The 18,063-nt window shown below is 36.5% G+C and overlaps 2 protein-coding genes across 3 annotated transcripts; one reads left to right on the forward strand and one right to left on the reverse strand.

The window, feature by feature from the left end:
* Positions 1 to 817: 817 nt before the first annotated feature.
* EMB2656 (ARM repeat superfamily protein) lies at positions 818 to 8,743 on the reverse strand. Of its 2 annotated transcripts, none has more exons than XM_021953027.2 (12): positions 8,283 to 8,743; positions 7,378 to 7,581; positions 6,847 to 6,992; positions 6,154 to 6,425; positions 5,324 to 5,421; positions 4,917 to 5,064; positions 4,400 to 4,839; positions 3,604 to 4,118; positions 3,440 to 3,500; positions 3,077 to 3,340; positions 1,930 to 2,191; positions 818 to 1,438 (listed from the first exon to the last, which is right to left on the reverse strand). In XM_021953027.2, exons 1-12 carry the CDS (start codon positions 8,655 to 8,657, stop codon positions 1,122 to 1,124), a joined length of 3,102 nt encoding a protein of 1,033 aa, XP_021808719.1. In that variant the 5' UTR covers positions 8,658 to 8,743; the 3' UTR covers positions 818 to 1,121. The 2 variants fall into 2 exon arrangements, with proteins under 2 accessions (XP_021808719.1, XP_021808720.1); XM_021953028.2 differs by having other exon boundaries at positions 819 to 1,438; positions 5,324 to 5,418.
* Positions 8,744 to 11,217: 2,474 nt separating this feature from the next.
* Positions 11,218 to 18,063, forward strand: LOC110752351 (RNA binding (RRM/RBD/RNP motifs) family protein). Its single transcript, XM_021952984.2, has 11 exons — positions 11,218 to 11,421; positions 12,887 to 12,987; positions 13,204 to 13,375; positions 13,455 to 13,691; positions 13,782 to 13,875; positions 14,049 to 14,548; positions 14,731 to 14,848; positions 15,608 to 15,669; positions 16,494 to 16,600; positions 16,705 to 16,792; positions 17,429 to 18,063. The coding sequence occupies exons 1-11, from the start codon at positions 11,230 to 11,232 to the stop codon at positions 17,696 to 17,698; spliced, it is 1,941 nt and encodes a 646-aa protein (XP_021808676.2). The 5' UTR covers positions 11,218 to 11,229; the 3' UTR covers positions 17,699 to 18,063.

The raw sequence follows: 18,063 nt of genomic DNA on the forward strand, positions 1-18,063 counted from the left end.
AATTGGGTGGAAAAGCTGCAGAGAAAGAAAGAAGAGAAAAACAGTTGAAAAGGAGGGACGTTGAAGAGAAAGGAGATAGAAAATAATAAATTTGCAGGAGTTAAGTTTCTTGATAGTTCAATTAGGATTTTTTTTTGTTTTTTAATTAGTAGTAAATTGGATTTTTATTTTAGAGATGATGTGCCAAACTTTGAATCACTTAGATTAAATTTTAATGAGGTGTCATATGAAGGTGAAAAGTCAAGCAGATCATGGCAGATAAAATCAAAGCGGAGGATCCGGATCCATAAAATTATGTATGCATAAGTTGGAATATTATCTGAACGAAAATAGGCATAATAAATTATGAGAAAATCTACAAAAGACTCCCAAAATTATGGGTCATTTTCAAGTTCATACCCATTTTTTTGAACATTTACAATTACATACTCAAATTCGTAATAAACCTACAAATTACCTACTCCTTTAGGAAAATCGTTAATAGATCTATTAAAGGCTGATGTAGCGACGTGGACCCTTTTTTATTATCAAGACATGATTACAAAAACTCAAAGATATCCGCTTGTTGGGTAGAGGAGGGGCCACCATATTGATCTTAAGAATCCATCATTGTCAGGTTGTGATGATTATGTGCTTATATATATATATATTGTATCGTATGGATAAATAAGAGGCCACAATGGCATAAAACTCTTCTGGAGAATGACTTAGTTATAAGCTGTTTTCAAGCATTTCCACATTTATATCCCCTCCCTCTTATCACGTCTGTCTAGCCAAAATAAAACTACCATATTTTTGAACTACCTCAATCTTTGAAACTGACATATTTGGCACTACAAATGAGCAATAAGTTTTGACTCAATTTCCCAAACTACAAGCAATAGTGTCATAGTATCATTATCAAAACATAGTACAATTTCACCAGCCTATATATTACGTGGTGAGCCTGAGAACAACCGGAGTAACACATTTCACATTTTACAACTCACATGAGCCCATCTATGTACAAAATCTGCAACCTAATTCATTTGAGAAACCATACAACAACAAAATAGCATGTTTAAGCAATGATCATTGCGTCAATGGAGAAATCTAACATGCCAACCCACTGATTTAAGGAGCTAATCAGATCCATCGGAATCTTCATCCGATGTAACCTCTGAGCCTTCCTCATCTTCATCATCTTCATCGATCCTGAAGGCTGTTTTAGCTGTCATCTTGGACAGTGCTGCGGTCTTGCTTGCCCTCTGTGAGCGAGCGCTTACTGTGCCAAGATTATTAGGAACAACAGAGGTCGGGGAACTGTCTTCATCAGAAGATTCCTCTTCAAGCCTCACTTGTTTCCTGCGACGGGTTGGTTTAGTTGAGCAAGGAGCTGGTGTTTGTGGCATTTCAACAGAAACGTTGAAATCCATGTTGAAGTCTAGTTCTAACCTCCCTACAAAATTTATAAGCAGAAGAATTATAGAGATTGTAATCAGAGAAGAGATGCCATACTCCCAGAAAAATAGGGGGAAAAACACACCAAAACTACTTCAAATGATTGCAATCCCATATGTAATATGTCAATGAAACAACACCTAATAGGTGGTGTTTTGACTGCATACACTAGTAAGCAGAAAAACTGTTTACTTGAAGAAGTTAATATGGCAGACATCATATTTTATTTCCTCCTGCAATAGTCTAGCTCAACATTACTGCAATGCAGCACACAATACTTGTGCATATAGCAGAGCTTATCTAAACCAGTAGATTTATGGGAAATAAATTAAGTTTATCATCAAAAAAATCACCTGCTCCTTCATTCTGGATAGATTATAAGTATTTTTGTACCTCCAATCGTTAGAAATATTTTCAAACAAATGTCTAGAACTTCATGACTGAAAAAACCTTTCCATGGTACTCTTATGAACAAGTTAAGGATTTTACCAAATATAAGATTAGCTTGGTCTTGCGACATTTCTTGATCTGGATGTCTATCCAGTGCCTTGAGATGGTCAGCCATCCGCCTTAATTCCTTGAAAAGATCCTTCTCTGCCGATACAGATTCAGCCACACGAATTAATAGCCTCCTTATTAATTGGATAGCCCCTTGCTCTGATAACCGGAAATGGAGCAACACAAGTATTCTACATAATGCTGACACATATGACTTCTCTGCAGGTGTCTTCTTTGTACTGAAGGTTGCCACCTAAATGAAGAATAAACCCAAGTAATCAATAAGTTTAAGCCTGAAAAATTCTTCATTCTGAAGGCATCAATTAAGCCTGGGGATTTGGGATGGATGTACAATATACCAGGTAGTACAATAGTGCAATGACTGCCAAACAGATTTACAAAATGTATAAGATCCTCAGTACTATGCTAGATCAGTTTGAAACTTGGAGTTGGAAGAATAACAAATTTGTTTCAAGCTATCTCATTATTTATTAAAAAATAAAGTAACAATGTTATTTATTTAAAAAATCAAAAAGAAAAAGAAAAAGGAATCAAGGAAAGAGTAATAACAAAACTAATGGCCAAAAGAGGGTAAAAACTATAACCTATGCTTACCATAAACAATCTTAGATAGGCTCATTAAGTTTCATTAAGACACTGATAAGAAATGATGTGGAAAACTAGAGTTTATCTTTGGGTATCTGTATAGTAATGAAATGAAAGTGACAGGGTTATTGATAGCATAAAACTCAACTCAACAAGCCTTCATCCCAAAGGATGGGACTAGCTGCTTTTATTCCTACCTTGACTTCTGTCAATACCTTTTCTGGTATGAAGGAATAGGATAGGATCCAAAAACAATTGAGGTCCAATTATGGAGCAGGCATATAAAAATAGATTCTTGAACCTTGAACAACCATTTAAGTTAGCAGATGATAAGACTTAATCACTGAGACTTAAATCAACCTATCTATATACAGCCTCTAACCCTAGTCAAAAGTAGATATTCATAGTTATGATCATAATCACAGCTTCAGAGTACGGCAAAAAGACCAAAATTATGGAAGTTGAAATATTAACTTCTAGCTGTGGTTCAACATAAAAAAATAATCATTTGGTGATTCAGTCATTGAGTTACCTCTGTGGCTATGCGTATGGCAAGCCCCTCCTCACCACACTCAAGTGGAGGTTCTTCTATGACTTCTGGTACTTCCCCGGTATCATTTCCATCCTCCGTCTCGTTTTTATATAAGGGAGCCTGCATGATTTGCAGCATAAAACGTGATACTTGGACTGCACGCTTACGCATATTAGAAACCACATAGGAAGAACCTCCAGCATTGCCATTGATACCCGGCCACATAGAACGCATGACTGTAATGAAGGACTTCGATATACACTTCTGCATTTAAATAACCACACGATTTCAGGTTATTGGCATCATCTCCAATATGCAGATATACAAGAGGCACCTCATGTTAGACAAATAAGCACTACTTGCCTTGTGATTAGCTGAGAGGGAAGGGTAATGCTCAAAGAAAACAGATAAGCACTGTTTCAACCTGGTGAAAAAGTGAAGCATTAAACTGGTATGTGTTTGTTTTTGCCAGAACTAAATTATACTTGTGAAAATGATACAGAATAAATAAGGCACAAACAGGCTACCTATGCAAGTCTTTAGATTCATTGCTGAAGTACAGGGTAATGAGCTTGGATAAAAGCAAGGGATGTAGAGAAGCGGGCATGCTTTGGTAGTTTTCACTCACAAGAAGAACTTTAGCAAACCCCTCCCCAAGAGCACCTTGAACAGACTCATTTTCATCACTTGCTAAAGAATTGTCCCAATCATCTTTAATAAGCCCAGCATACAAAAGATCAAGCAATTTAATATTCGATATCCCATCTGTATCAGAAAAGTTTAAAGGACTTGAGGTTATATCGTAATCTTGGTGTTGTGATAAAATGTCCTGGCCCACCACCCTATCAACTTCTTGAAGATTATGCCACATCCCAAGATCAAATAATGCCTTACAAGCAATTATGCTCATTGGAGCAGGACCCTTAACAAATGAAACCTTTAACTGCTTTACTAGTTCCTGGCTTGGCTTCTTCTCTAACAACCCAAAAAGCCCGAGGCATCTCACTGCAATCCTCTGGACTTCCAAGTGAGAATGTTTCGCCTGCAATTCAGAATCAAAAGATGTTGTCAACCCTACAAAAGAAAAACGGCATCAAGCATGCCTATTATTAGGTGCGTTTTATTTACCCAAAAGTCGTTACAGTAAAAAGAAGAAACGGATTACACTTTAAGAGTTAGCGTGCCTCCTGTCTCTTAAGTTGGAGGTTAGGCATATCAACCACCTTAAAACAAAAACCAGACACTCCTCCAATTTTTTGAAATTCAAAAGGAACAAACAACACAAATTCTTTGTTTTTCAGTTACATGAAATAAGCTCATTACCGCTGGAAGCAATAAAGATTGCAGTAGTTCAGCAGGCTCAGTAGCTCTCCCTTGAATGCAATGATATGATCTTGCCTTCTCCAAGCAAAGGCCGAAAACAGCAAGGCAGTGCATCCACTGCATAAAATCAGCTGTTCTTTCCCTGCAAGGCTGAGCAATCTCCTCTACAACCCCAAGAACAACTTCTTCAAATTCACCACTAGCAGCATGCACCTTTCTTGCTAACCCAGACACCGCTTCAGCCCAATCTTTATCACCACCAAGATTTATTCCATCTCCTATAACAACCATGTCCCCATACTGATCAACTTCATGGTCAAAAGGCTTATGTAGCAGTTCCAGCACAAATGTGCTAGCAACCTTCCTGTTTGTAGCATCTGAAAAATCAAGCAATGCACCAAGCAAGAGTAGCTGCCGACATGCAAAGCGATAATTTGGTCCTGAGTAAGTAATTTCAAGTTAGGATATAGAGTTGGATATAAATCAATGTTCTCAATCAAATGTTAATTACACTCACCAGCATCAATGTGAGCTTTGACTAAATCTATATAATCAGAAATTGTTGCTGGCAGAATTTGCTCAAGAAGGTCATTGCTGTCTGAAGCTTCTGCCGCATATACTGCTGCTTCAGTGCCCATTGTCGAAGCAGCATCAGAGCCTTTTGCCTGTTCAAGCACAAGTTGCGACCCTTAAATAATGAGGGGCCAGTTTGTTCAGTATATGTAAATTAAGAAACAATGTCATTGGAATATATGCCCTAATAGAGTGTTCCAGACATGGTTATGTGGCCTTTTTCAGCACCCACTGGCCACTTTATCTCAACTTTCATATGCCTTAACTTTTCAGCTATGATCTCCCCTCCATTCTATATGTTTTAAACCACAAACCACTTGAAAATTACATAGTAAAATAGTATAAACTTACTTGTGCTTCCATCTGCAGGTGCCTGCATATCATCCTCCAATAAAGAGCGACCTCCGCCTCCATTAGTTGGATGCTTGGTGTGCAACGTGCTGAATCTTCTAACGTTGAATCCAAAGCATGATCAATAAAACAGGCTAACATTCATAGTATAGTATGTATATGTGTGTGTCTAGTATAGATCAAAGGATGCATCACCAAATGTTTGGGAGCATCAAAGATTTGACGAAGAGAAAATGCAATCTTTTCTGAAAATCGTCAGAACTAGAAGAACGTCCAAATTTAAGGTACTAGATTCAGAAAAAACTACTGGAACACATAAAATAAAAAAGTTAGCTCACTAGAACTCTTTTTCTTAACCAAGGTATAACTCGTTCAACGAAGTCCATGTTCACATGTTCATGAAGAACTGAGCCCAGATCTTCATAATGACATATTTAAAAGAAGTGTATTCTTCAATTTATCTTTAGGTCATACTTTAGAACCACCGTGATGTTCAGTTTGGCATGTGTCGCAGAAGTATTCAGTATGACTAGTCTAGAAGACAACAAAAATCAAGAGGCAGAATCATTTGTGTACATGTTTTCTCTTCATTGGCAATATCTAGACCTTGAGTTTCTGTTCTCAGGACTATCACAAATTTATGGTCAAGTTTCTGGTAATCAAGATTGTTATAACATGTTGGGTCTGGAAAAGAGTTATGCTAAATTGGTAAGTCCCATACGTGGACATGGAACCTTTATTGCTTCCCCACCCAAACTAAAGAATAGGAAAATAAAAAAGACATACGTGTAAGTAATGAAAAAGCAAAAAGGTTTAGAATGCTATCAAACCTTCAGTCATCTCATCGCTAGATGATATGTACTGCCGAATAATATTTTCACCATCTCGTACTTTAATTAAACCAGCTTTTAACAAGGCGTCAGCCACAGACTCTCCAACGAATTCATAGGTTTCAACATCAAGAAACTTGAGAAGTTCTAAAGGGTCTCCTCTGCAGCACTTAATTAGCCATTCATCTTTCATTAATGTAAGACACTCATTTGAAACAGCAACAGAACGATCAGCGAGTCCCCTCTGAAGAATTAATGTTCTATGCTTGATACTACAAAAACAAGAAAATGAAAGTGAGAAAAAAAAACTGAAAGAAAAGGGAAAAGAACAAAAGGCAACCCTCCAAAAAATAATGTTCTTCTAAGTAATATACCAGCTAACTATCATAGTGGAGGTTTATATGTAGAAATTTGTAGCTCAAATATGACTAGACACTGGTAAACATAACTGCCCCTGTTAATAAAGCCAAGGACTAAACTATAATCAGACAGAAATGTTGTAATCATCACCATATAATGGTAAATCAAAAGATTCTCCTATTTTTTAGAGTTATAAATTTGCCCCTTGATTGTAAATTTCAAAACTGTTTCATAAAATAATAAGTTCTTTTTTTTTTTTCAAATCTTTACAGCACCCCTTGCATTTCCATCAGATGTTCAAATACTGCTGCAATAAGAAGGGAATAAACTTACCTGAGACTTTGAAGAGGAAATTTACTAGCCAGAACACAGTACGCTGCTTTGCGCACTGATTCACTGACATCTAATGTAGAATCAATGATTGCCTGTGCGGTTACATTTGAAGGAGGCAAAGATAGCACTATTGTCTTCCGAACCTCCTGCAAAAATGCCAAAGTTGGATATCTAAGAAGCAAGTTTCCACAGAATTATAAAGTACTATAACATTGAGATACGATACCAACACATAAAAGTTGACACAATCATAGTATATCCTTTGGTAAACAATAGTATTACAAACTATCCATTGGAAAAGAGTATGCAAGCTTGTGTTTGTTGTAACTACAACTCAAATTTCAGTATACCCAAAATATACTGAAATGCTTCTCAACAAAGCACGATTTCATATTATAACATGGACATGATGTTGAATAAGGAAACTCTACAAGTAGAATATAAACAACAGATAGGAGAAAGAAGATGGACTATCAGTCTAACACCAGCCCTGCACAACATATATGTATGTGAATCAATGGAGGAACTTACCACAGTTTGTTCTAGAGGAAGCATATCAAGAAATAGATCAAGAATATCACTGTTCTCGCAATCACTTGCAAAACGTGAAAGAGCCCTAACTGCAGATATACGGATTACAGGGACCTTGTCCCCCGCACGCAACTTCATACAATCTATTACTTCATCCCAGAGCTCACTGCTCACTTCTGCATCATCTGGTAATTGCAGGATGATCTACAAGAGTACAAATTTCCATCAAGCCAGGAAAAAGAGAAAACTATTGCGAAGTATGAAATTCATACAACCTATGAACTAAAAAAAAAAAAAAAACTTCATGACAAATCAGGGGTAAGGGTAACAGTATTACAGTGAAAGCTCCCACCAAGAATGAATAAAGCTAATGAAACCTCACCATATAAGTTCAAACGAAGTGTAACATCCAGAGTAGATAAATCAAATGCTACTTACAGATCTAGATTTTAGGTGTCAGTAGCTCAAAAGTAAAACCTTATAGAAACCCCTCTTTTCCAATAAAACCATCGTGATGAAAATAGCTCTAAGAATTTATGCACCTTCCATCAAGTTCATCAATTGTAAAGTTTTGAGAAATAATTCATAAGCTACATATAGAGCAACCAAAAGTCATGCGTCTCTACTTGTGGGTTCAAACAAAAGAAGCTAAAATTTAAAATTGAAATATAGAGTCGTTAAGAGTTCCTATCCAGCACCCAAAACCAGAAATCGTCTCCTATCACCCCTATCAACACATCAAATCCCATGAATAATATCCCCTTCTTTCTCTGACTTCATTTTCTCAGCAACCAACCAAGAAACAACCATTCAAAATACCAAAAATAGGAAAGCCCTAAAACCCCAAACCCCAATTTCCCCTCAATTTCCAACACTTGGTTCAGTAACCAAATTAAAAACCCTACCGAAGAAACAATCTGACAGGCTCGGAACCTATGAGTCCTATTAGCGGCGGCAGACACCGGCAGAAGGAACCTGAGAAAGTCCTCCAAGAAAGCGTTGCATTGGGAGGCAGGGCCGGAGTCTCGGGCCGTGGCGAATGCAGAGACGAATCGAACGGTGCGTTCGGTGGAGGCCGTACGCCTCTGGAAGGCGAAGAGGGGAGTTAGAGTTTTACAGAATGCGGAGAAGAAGAGAGAAGACGAGGACGTCTTGGAGCGGAGGGCGGATAGCTCCTTGAGCTTGCGGTTGTAGGTAGCGTTGGAGGTGCTAGCGTCGTTCAAGATTTGAGCGATTTTGAGCATTAAGGACTTCTCTTCTTCCACCATCGCTTCTGCCATTTTTGCTCTCTGCGTGTCAGTGAGTCTGTGGAAATGGATCTGAGGATTATTTGGAGGGTCAAGGGTTCAGGAGGATGATTGCCATTTTTGAATTCAAGCGGGAGGTTGTTTTGTTTTTATGCTAAGCCCAATTTCGTAGTTTCGTTTTGAGGCCCAACGCTAATAAAAATTGGGCTTCAGATCTAACGTTTAAAATTTGAAAATATTTTTATCTTTAAACTTTATATATTTCCAACCAATTATTATCATTTAAAGTTGACAGAGTAAAGCTAATTCATCTGAAGTTTTTTATACCCGCGATGAAAATTGACGAATGCTACCTACATTTCTCATTTGAGAGCATTTTTTCTCACCATTTAAGTCAATGTGTACCATTACCATTCTTCTCAACACTTGATATATGTCCATTAGCATAACCATAATTCCACAAATACAAAGTAAAGAGTTGACTATAGTTAGACCCATTGACACGTGTTAAGTGTTGAGATGCGTGGCAATAATACACTTTTGGCTAAAGTGGTGAGCAAAAATATATCATTTATGATTCACCTTCCTCAATCTACAATGGGCTCCCTAAATCACCTTTTAGGAAGGCATTGTAAAAATGCAACTACAACCATGCTCCCTATCCACCTCCTAAAATAGGGAGTTCTCTCGGAGCTCCTAAATCTGAGGAGAGAGAAAGGACTCCTAGTGGCTCCCTATAATTTAATGCTGCCTTATTTAATGAGTATTTCAAACCTTTATTTAATGCTAACTATTTTTTATTTTCTTTTTTAATAGAGATTGACCAATCAAAAAAGAGTTATAGCATTTATGACTCTCCAAATTAGAGAGTATGGTTGGAGTTGAAATTTTTTAGAGAGCTCCTAAAATAGCTTTCTTATATTTTTAGCTAAATTTTCGCTAAGAAATAGAGAGCATAGTTGCGGATGCTCTCCACTTACACAATAAACCAGACAATTAATGTTATAAGCAAAAAGGTTTTTAGCATTTTCAATTTAAGTTTGTTTTTCCAAAGTAAAAATAATTGTTTTGAAGAGCTACAATCAACTTATCAATTATAAAGAGAGAGAAAGGAGTTGTAGCTTTTGTGATAGAGTTTTGACAAGTTTGTTTTGTTGGGGATAGTTTCGTTGATATGGCTCGCATATTTTAGCATTCCAACATTGTTGAAGAGACAATTGGAGATGCTCTAAAGTTGAGAGCTTGTGACAATACCAATTTCAATTCCACAATTTTGCCGATTTCAATTCCACAATTTTAATTGAGTTGTCCCTGGAGATCTAAATAAAAATTTATAATCATTTGTGGTGGAAGCTTTCTTTTTGGTACAGTTCCAAAGTGGGAATTACTTGCAATTCAAGTTCATTTGATTTCTTTTATAGTTGATCTAGACTCTTGTTGGCGTGGTGAAAATTGGTTAACAGGGTCTAGTCTAGTAGAAAATGGCATTGACTTGTAGGTTAGTGGTCTTATGTTCAAATTCCTATGGTACTTTGACATTTTGTGTGAGAAAAAACCCCATCCCCAGTATCGCTTGTATAAAAAAATATATTTAAAAAAAGAAGATAAATGTAGAAGAATCTATATATCTAAAGCAAAAGGTAGAGAATTGTGAAACATTCAAAATACCAGAAAATGCCCTTGGTTAATGCAAACATTAATAATTGAAATTATTAATTAAATGAGGATAATATGGTAAATTCACACTTTTTCATATTTAAAAAAATTAAAATTAAAAGAAAAATCAGATAATGGCCTATTTTTATGGAACACAACTACCCATTATCTTTTTTAATTCTAAAATAAATTTTAATTTTTTTTAAAAAAACCTCTTGCAGGCGCGGAAACGTGTGCGGAGAGTCTAGTGTATAATAAAAAAATAACGAGTACTGTAAAAAATAAATGCAGGCCCGTATTGTAACTCTCTCTTCTTCTTTTTTTTGTCTGAACCACGAGGTGGTCCTGGATGGGCCCCAACTATGGATGGCACCTTTAAGCCTTAACCACAACCCAAATTAATCCCCACTCACACCGGGTCGGCCCGTAAGGAGTAAAGTGCTGGCCAAAGTGGTGACTCCGTACAAGAGTAGGGATCGAATCCCTGACCTCTTTTAAGGAATGAGAGTGCCGAACCACTCACACCAACCACCTTGGTTTGTAACTCTCTATTTTGGCTAGAGTGAAATGAGAGATTCTCGACCCAAAAAGGAGTGAAATGAGAGATGAAGAAAAAGTGGAGGGAGAGGAAGGATTGTGGAACAAAGGAGAAAGTAGTGGATAAAAACTTGGAAATGAAAATAATATAATATATATTTACGTTAGTGTCCTTATTTTTAAAATGAGTTAGTAAAAAGGGAGGGCATTTTCTGACCCAAAAAAAAAAAAAAACAGGGAGGGCATTTCGACCAAAAAAGTGCAACAGGGCCATAGTAGTAACTTCACACAAATAGTTGGGAAATAGAATTTGTTTTTCTATTTCGGGTCGAAACGGTAAAAAGGGGCACGAGTCCCCGACCCGTTAAGCAGCATGCTTATAAGCGTCACTGGCTCGTTTCAGACTCGTTTGATGAGCTGGGAAAAAGAATTGAATAGAAGAGAGCGAGAGCCTACGACGCTGCATTTTCCGATGGACATTTTCTCGGCGAGCCCTAGGTCGTTCAAGGTCCACAGGAAATCATATGCGGCTTTGAGACTCAAATCCTTCATTTCCCGCGAGCTTCGTCAATTTCTCGCTGATTACAGAGACGACGTCCTCGCTGTAATTTTCTCATCCTTTCCAGTGCAACTTACACTATAATAGTCCTTTACTTATTTCCATATTCTGAGTCTAATTAGCGAAATAAATTGATGTTTCGGGAAAATGTGTGAGCGATTCTCTTTTGTAGCTCCTCGTTTGGTTGCTGAGAAATTGTAGGAAAATGAATTTACACTTTACGTTGTGTTTGATGCTGTTTCTTTCAGTGAGATGGGAAGGAAAACCTCTTGTTCGTTTGGTTGCCGAGAAAATGTAGGCAAAGAAATTAACATTTTACGTTACGTTTTGTGACGATTTTGTTGTTGGGTGAAATGAGAATGAAAACGTCGCGTGCTTAGTAATTAAATTAGGTATTTGAAGTTGTGCTTCAGAGTTACACAGATGTGTATGTAGATATTATGAATGTTTAATCTAAGTAAGCTCTAGCCTCTTGCTTGCTCTAATTTCTTCTATATTCAAAAGAAGTTGAGTGGACAACAAGAAATCATGTCCTAAGAGTTAAAATAATTGCAAGCACTTGATAAATGTGATAGTGACTGGGATACATGGGGGGAACTACCACGAGGGCTACAGTCCCCAGTGAGGTTTTGGGGGTTAAAAAAATATTAAATTTATATATTTGCTTTCTATCAAATATTGAACCTATTAAAGTCCAAATATTTATGAATTTAGTTCCATGGAAACAATAAAAATACACATTAAAATAGATACACTTTCAATTATGTTGAACATATTTTCATTTTGATAATAAATGGTTTTTGGTTGCATTTAATATGTATTTGTTTTAAGTTAAAGCTTATTGGAAATCGCAAGGGGTTTGTAGCTCAAATAGTTAAGACCATTTACCCTTGTCTAAGGTTTGTTTTTCCCTCTCCCAATATCGCTTGTATCCAAAGATTATATATATTTTTAATTATTGAAAATTAGTCAATTGAGCTATGAACTAGTGTGGTTTATATGATTTCATGTATATTTTTATTTCTACAAAGACTTTAGAAATTGTAAGTGAAAAAAATTGATCATTAAATTTTTAGCTAATAAATGTAGCTAGTCCACCCATTAAAAAATTCCTGTTTCTGCCCTTGCTGGCATAATCGTCTTTCTTTTTTGTTTTTGGAGGAATTCAGGTTGTGGCAGTATGAGTGAATAATTTAAGTTGCCTGATTCAATTTTTCAATGGTAGCTCTCAATATGATTATATATTCAAACCCACACACTGAAAAGAAAAATGTTTGTTCTCAATGATACTGCAAATTGATTTATGAGAAGTGAAAAAATGGAATTGGGATTGCTACTCCAACAATGAATAGTGGTCAATTTCTGTAGTTGTTGCCAAAGTGTTATTTATCTGTTTCTTCTTATTTTTAAACTTGAGTTGAAATTTTGTGATGAAGCGCAAACAAATGCGTGATTATTCACTCTTCTCGTTAACAAGCTTTCACTGAGAGTAATGTGTTCATCACTTCAGGAGTATATTACAGTGCTGATTTGTAATGGAAAGCATCAATATCAGGCAAAAGAGGATTTAGAGGCATTTCTTGGCAACAGGACTGTAGAATTTGTATCCTGGTACCCCGAATATGAAACTTTCTTGATTAGCTGTAACTTTCTTCTTTATCGCACTCACCCAATTTTAAAAGTGAATGATAATTCCCTCACAAACATTGGGTAAAATAAAAGTGCTTTGCATTTTGTTTTCATTAATAAGGTCACTTATCCGTCTCGTCTTATTTCTAAGCACAAAAGAATGGCTCAAAATAACTTTCAACTCGTCTGCCTATGTAGGTTATGGAATCTTATCTTGAAAAAGCCTGGTCAATCTTCTACAGACTTTGGCTTTTTGTATCTAGATGAAATTGCTGCCGTTAGTCCCCAAGACAGTGATAGATGCAAGGGTGCAAGCACTGACAGATGTGAAGATTTCCAGAGTCATTCTACTGGACATGATGAGCTTTCGGTAATATCAGTTATCCGAATATATTTCTTTATGTATGACAGAGTTTTAGGAGGAGTTGTAATGTAGTTTCCCGTGGCAGATGAAAGACAACATGACCTTCCAAGTGTCAACTTGTGATCCTATTTCTTCTGAGGATGTGAAACTTGCTGAAGGTTCTCAACACTGTCCCTCTTTTTCTGCCCCTTTGAGTGAGGTGAATACCAAGAAAGGATTGTCACGGACATGCAGCAATGGAATTCTGAGAAGAACTATTGCAACTGAAAATATAAACCGTGACGTAGATCGAAGAACTCAGTGTATAAATGAAATTAACCAGGTTGGCTGATTACACTGTTTAATGGCGCTCTTAGTGATTATACACAAAGTTTCCTTTTTGTAAGTTCAGAATTTGCTTATTGTAGAGCAGATTCTCAATCAAGAATCAAGAGGGTTGCCTAAGGAGCTTTTACCTTTACCAAAAAGAGAGGCAGTGCCTGAAAATGCACGATTTTTAATGTCAGGTAGCACGTTAGATTACCTATATACGTATTTAAGCTATTAGAAATACACAATTATGTGGGTGTGTATGTATCTGTGGAACTGATCTTGTTAATTGCCTGTTTATAGAAAATGTATAAGCTTCCTTTGCTTATGGCTCAATCATGATAAACACTTTGATGCTTTCTTCATGCAGGACATCCTTGTCTTAAACAGATGTGTGCCAATAACAATTTAGGAAGTAGTCTGTCACCAGGTACAGGATCCCTGCGTAGTGAAAAACCTCGGGGTAGTGTTTGGGATAGATTGGGAAAGCCATGTGAGGACACATCTCTAGGGCACACGAGTGTTGATTTTTATGGTGTTGGCCATAAGAAGCAAGATGGGAAAGTCCATAACCAGCTCGCACTAATACCTCCAAAGAGGAATCCGGAAGCTCCTGCACTTGGTCAGATGTATTATGGTTACCCTGTGGAGACAAAGAAAGTGGAGCATGGTGGTAGTGCAGTGGGTAAACCTCATACTGCAAATAATATTGGGCGGAAGAGGCTCTTTGGTGAACTCAGTACAGACCCTGGTACTAGTTCAGTTTCTTTGGTGCATGAGAGAAACATGTATCCTCAATGCAAAAATAGCTCACAGGATTTCCAAAAATCAAACTTAACCAAAAATGGTCTGAAGACTACTCAAAGCCAGGTACCAGTATGTTCTTTTCCTCATAGATCATAGTTGATATAAGATAAATTTACTGCAAATCTGAAGCCTGTGCTATCTGTGAGGATTGAATTGTGTGATAGATTGGATTTTGAGAACCAACTTCTTTTTTTCCTCCTTGACTGAATTGGTAAGAGACTTGTTTTGAATATCTTTGCCCCCAGGAAGTGCTTGATGTGAAACAAAGATTGCATCAAATTGGAATGGAAATGTCAAAGCTTCATTCAAAGCAGCTAGCGATGGAGAAGAAAGATGGAAAAATGATTCATTTGTTGAATTCTGGTAAAGCCTCTGTGTAACTTGGATCAATTTGCTAAAATATGAAGCTCATTTCTGCATATAAATGCTTTCAGTTTTGTTCAGAACTACAATACATGTGTTTGTGTGTGTGGGAAAGTAGGGGGAGCAGGTGGTTTTGGGTGGATGTGTGATAGAATGAAACTATAGTGATGGTGTTTACAAGCTCAGGACCTGGGAAAAGAAAAAAGCTTGTGATCTCTGTATGGGCCAGTGTTCTTCTGTTTCTTTGATTCTTCTTGTCTTGTTAGCTATGTAACCTTTATTTTAAATTTTTTGTTCATAAACAGTTTATGCAAGAGGCAAATGTATTCTTTTTTTTTTTTTCTTTTTTTTTTTTTTTTGGGTCAAAGAGGCAAATGTATTCTGATGGTAGCAGGATAGTTTAATTTATGTCTGGAACCTCTTCAATTATCTATGCATAGGATGAAAGCATAACACAATGACGTGAGGATTATTCACATAAGGTCCTAATCTGATTTTGTGCATTGTTATGGATTTTTCAAAAATTTTAAGCAAATTAAAATTTTCTCAGAAACACAAACATGTTATGAAGAATATTTAACCATTATCCAGACTTGTAATTAGGTCTCTAGGGTTTCTTCTATTCTTCTTCATTAGAATGCATATTTTTCCTCTCTTGACTGATAATCATTTCATTGATCTAGCTTTACTAACTGGCAATCATTGTTGTCCCCAGAAGCCTGAACTTTTCAGGAATCTAATGCATTTGTGCATTTTCAGGTATATTAAAATATTCAGAGAATAACATTGAGGTTGACGCAAGAACTGTATTAGTAACAAATGTAAGCTATTTGTGTATGTTGCTTCTTTTTTTTCTCTTTTTTGGTTGGTAAATACAAACACCTAAGCACCCCCAAGATAATCAGCATTGGTTTTCTCACTAAATTGTTTGTTCCTTATCTATTAGTACTTTTTTTCTTATTATAAATATAAATTCTTCTCCACAACTGTCATTTGTTTTTGTTAACAAAGCTTATTGATGGACTTTCTATGATGACTGTCATGTACCTTGGAGATGGAATCATATGATAATTTAGAAACTAAGTCTAAAAATGCTAAAAATGTGACATTCCATTAGGGGATTTACAGTACCAATCGTCATTGAAGGGTTTTTATATTTCTATGTTGTTTGGAGGTTTAAATTATTTGAGTTATTTGCTTCAGTCTTTGTTTGAAGTTGAAATACTTTGTGAACCTTAGAAGATGGCCATAGAGTATGTGGAGGCCTTGACTTTGATTGGGAGAAACATTAAAGCTCACAGTAGTGTGTTGAGAAGAGCCTGACTGTATTGCCAACATAAAATAATTGAAGGAAGGTTGGTTGGATTGTAATTCTAAGTAAAGCAGTTGATAGTAAAAGATGGAAACCAGAGGGTGTGCAGATTCATGCCTGTTATCCTCGCTTTGAGTTCACTTCTTAGTTAATCTGACCAGAAAGCAGGGGTTGTAGAACACTTTTGTTTGAATAAAGTGAAAGCTATTTGTGATTAATTTCCATGGAGATATTGCTATTATTCCTTCTGATTTATTTAATGTGTTTCAAATTCTGCATTTGTTGTTCAAAATATCTCATAGGTATACCTGTACTATTTGAAAAAAAAAACAGGTACATTTTTCAGCAACTAAAGAAGCTTTGTCATTGTTCTTTGCCAACTGTGGAGGGGTTGTCAATGTGGTGATGCTGACAGACATAGTAACTGCTAAACGACAAGGGTAACACTTATTTTGTCATCTATTCCATATCTGGGAAGTACCCAAAGTCTATTAGTATGTTTTATCTTTGGTTTGGGACAGTTTTATGACAATTCTATTATCAGGACTGCTTATGTTACCTTTGCTAGCAAGGAATCTGTTGACAAAGCCGTGGCATTGAGTGGGACAACATTTTATTCAAGAACTGTGAAGGTGAGGAGTTCCTTATATGTCTCAAAGTTTCAATTAGGTTATTGATGTGGTAAATTACAAGAAAAAAGTGGGAAACCTAAAAATAAACAAAAAATAAAAAAGAACGAAATAAATAAATAAAAAAGACGAGGGTAGGTCTTATGGAGATTAACATGGTTGAGAGTAGAAAATCTGCTACTCAATTGTTCTAACTTTGTCCATGTTCATTGGGCAGTGGATAAATGTTAAAAATGCTAAACAATTGCTATTAACTGGTTTCAAGAGAACCAAGTTGGGATAAAAATAATAAACTGAATAGGCTGATAATATTAAGCTTCTCTTGGGCTGTAGGTGACAACAGAGTTTCTATTTCTGATCAAGGAAAGATTTTATTTTTTATCTTTTAAAGAGAATTGAATAGATAGAATTCCTCTTTTCTTTGACAAGTTCTTTTATACCCGTGTGTATCCCTCATGTTTCACATTCTATCTTCTCTCTCTCTCTCTCTTCTATTAAAATTTTCCAATTAAAGGGCACAAGATGGGTACAGATTCTGTTAGTCACAAGGATCTTAGGTTGTAAATTTGAGATTCACCTTTGGAGAACTGACAATAATATTCGAAAAACTAACTTTTCACCTGTATGCTTATTGTATAGGTGCTGAGGAAGGCAGAGGTAGCTTCTGCGGCAACAGCCCCAGCCCAGGTTTCTGCAAAGACTTTCCACGCACATGTACCACATGGTAACAGAAAGGCCATCCCCAACAAACCACGGTATCTGAAATCTAGTCTACAATGGCGGAGAGAGCCCAGCATTGATCCAACAGAAGCAGAACCACCATCAGCTCCAGCTAGTGTCGAAGGAGTTTCCTCATCTGCCCCCAAACATGTTTCTGATACAGAGCGCACTGCAACTCAAAGCACTTAATTTCCAGAATGTCATCATTGGGATGACATACAGCTCACTAAACTAGATCATAACTATACCATACTAAATATCCCCTAGTTAGGGGAGCAGATTAGGTTGATCTATGAAATCTACTTCTAAAGTTTTGAAGGCTGTTTTCTATTTTGTTTTTGTCTTTTTTACGGAATCAGCTAGGAAATCTCAGCACGCCTTTTCTTTCTCGCACACCATCTCCGATCTACTACTTCCTCTTTAGGATGGATATAGAGGGTGTGCACAGCAGCACAGCATGAAAGTGTACTGCGTTCGTTTGTAAAAATTATTCAACGGCTTACTTTGTTCAGTAATTACTTGGTAGGTATATAAAGTTACGGATTATCAGATAA

This window comes from Prunus avium, chromosome 3 (assembly GCF_965620075.1).
Source record: "Prunus avium chromosome 3, drPruAviu1.hap1.1, whole genome shotgun sequence".
In the NCBI taxonomy this organism is placed as follows: Eukaryota; Viridiplantae; Streptophyta; class Magnoliopsida; order Rosales; family Rosaceae; genus Prunus; species Prunus avium.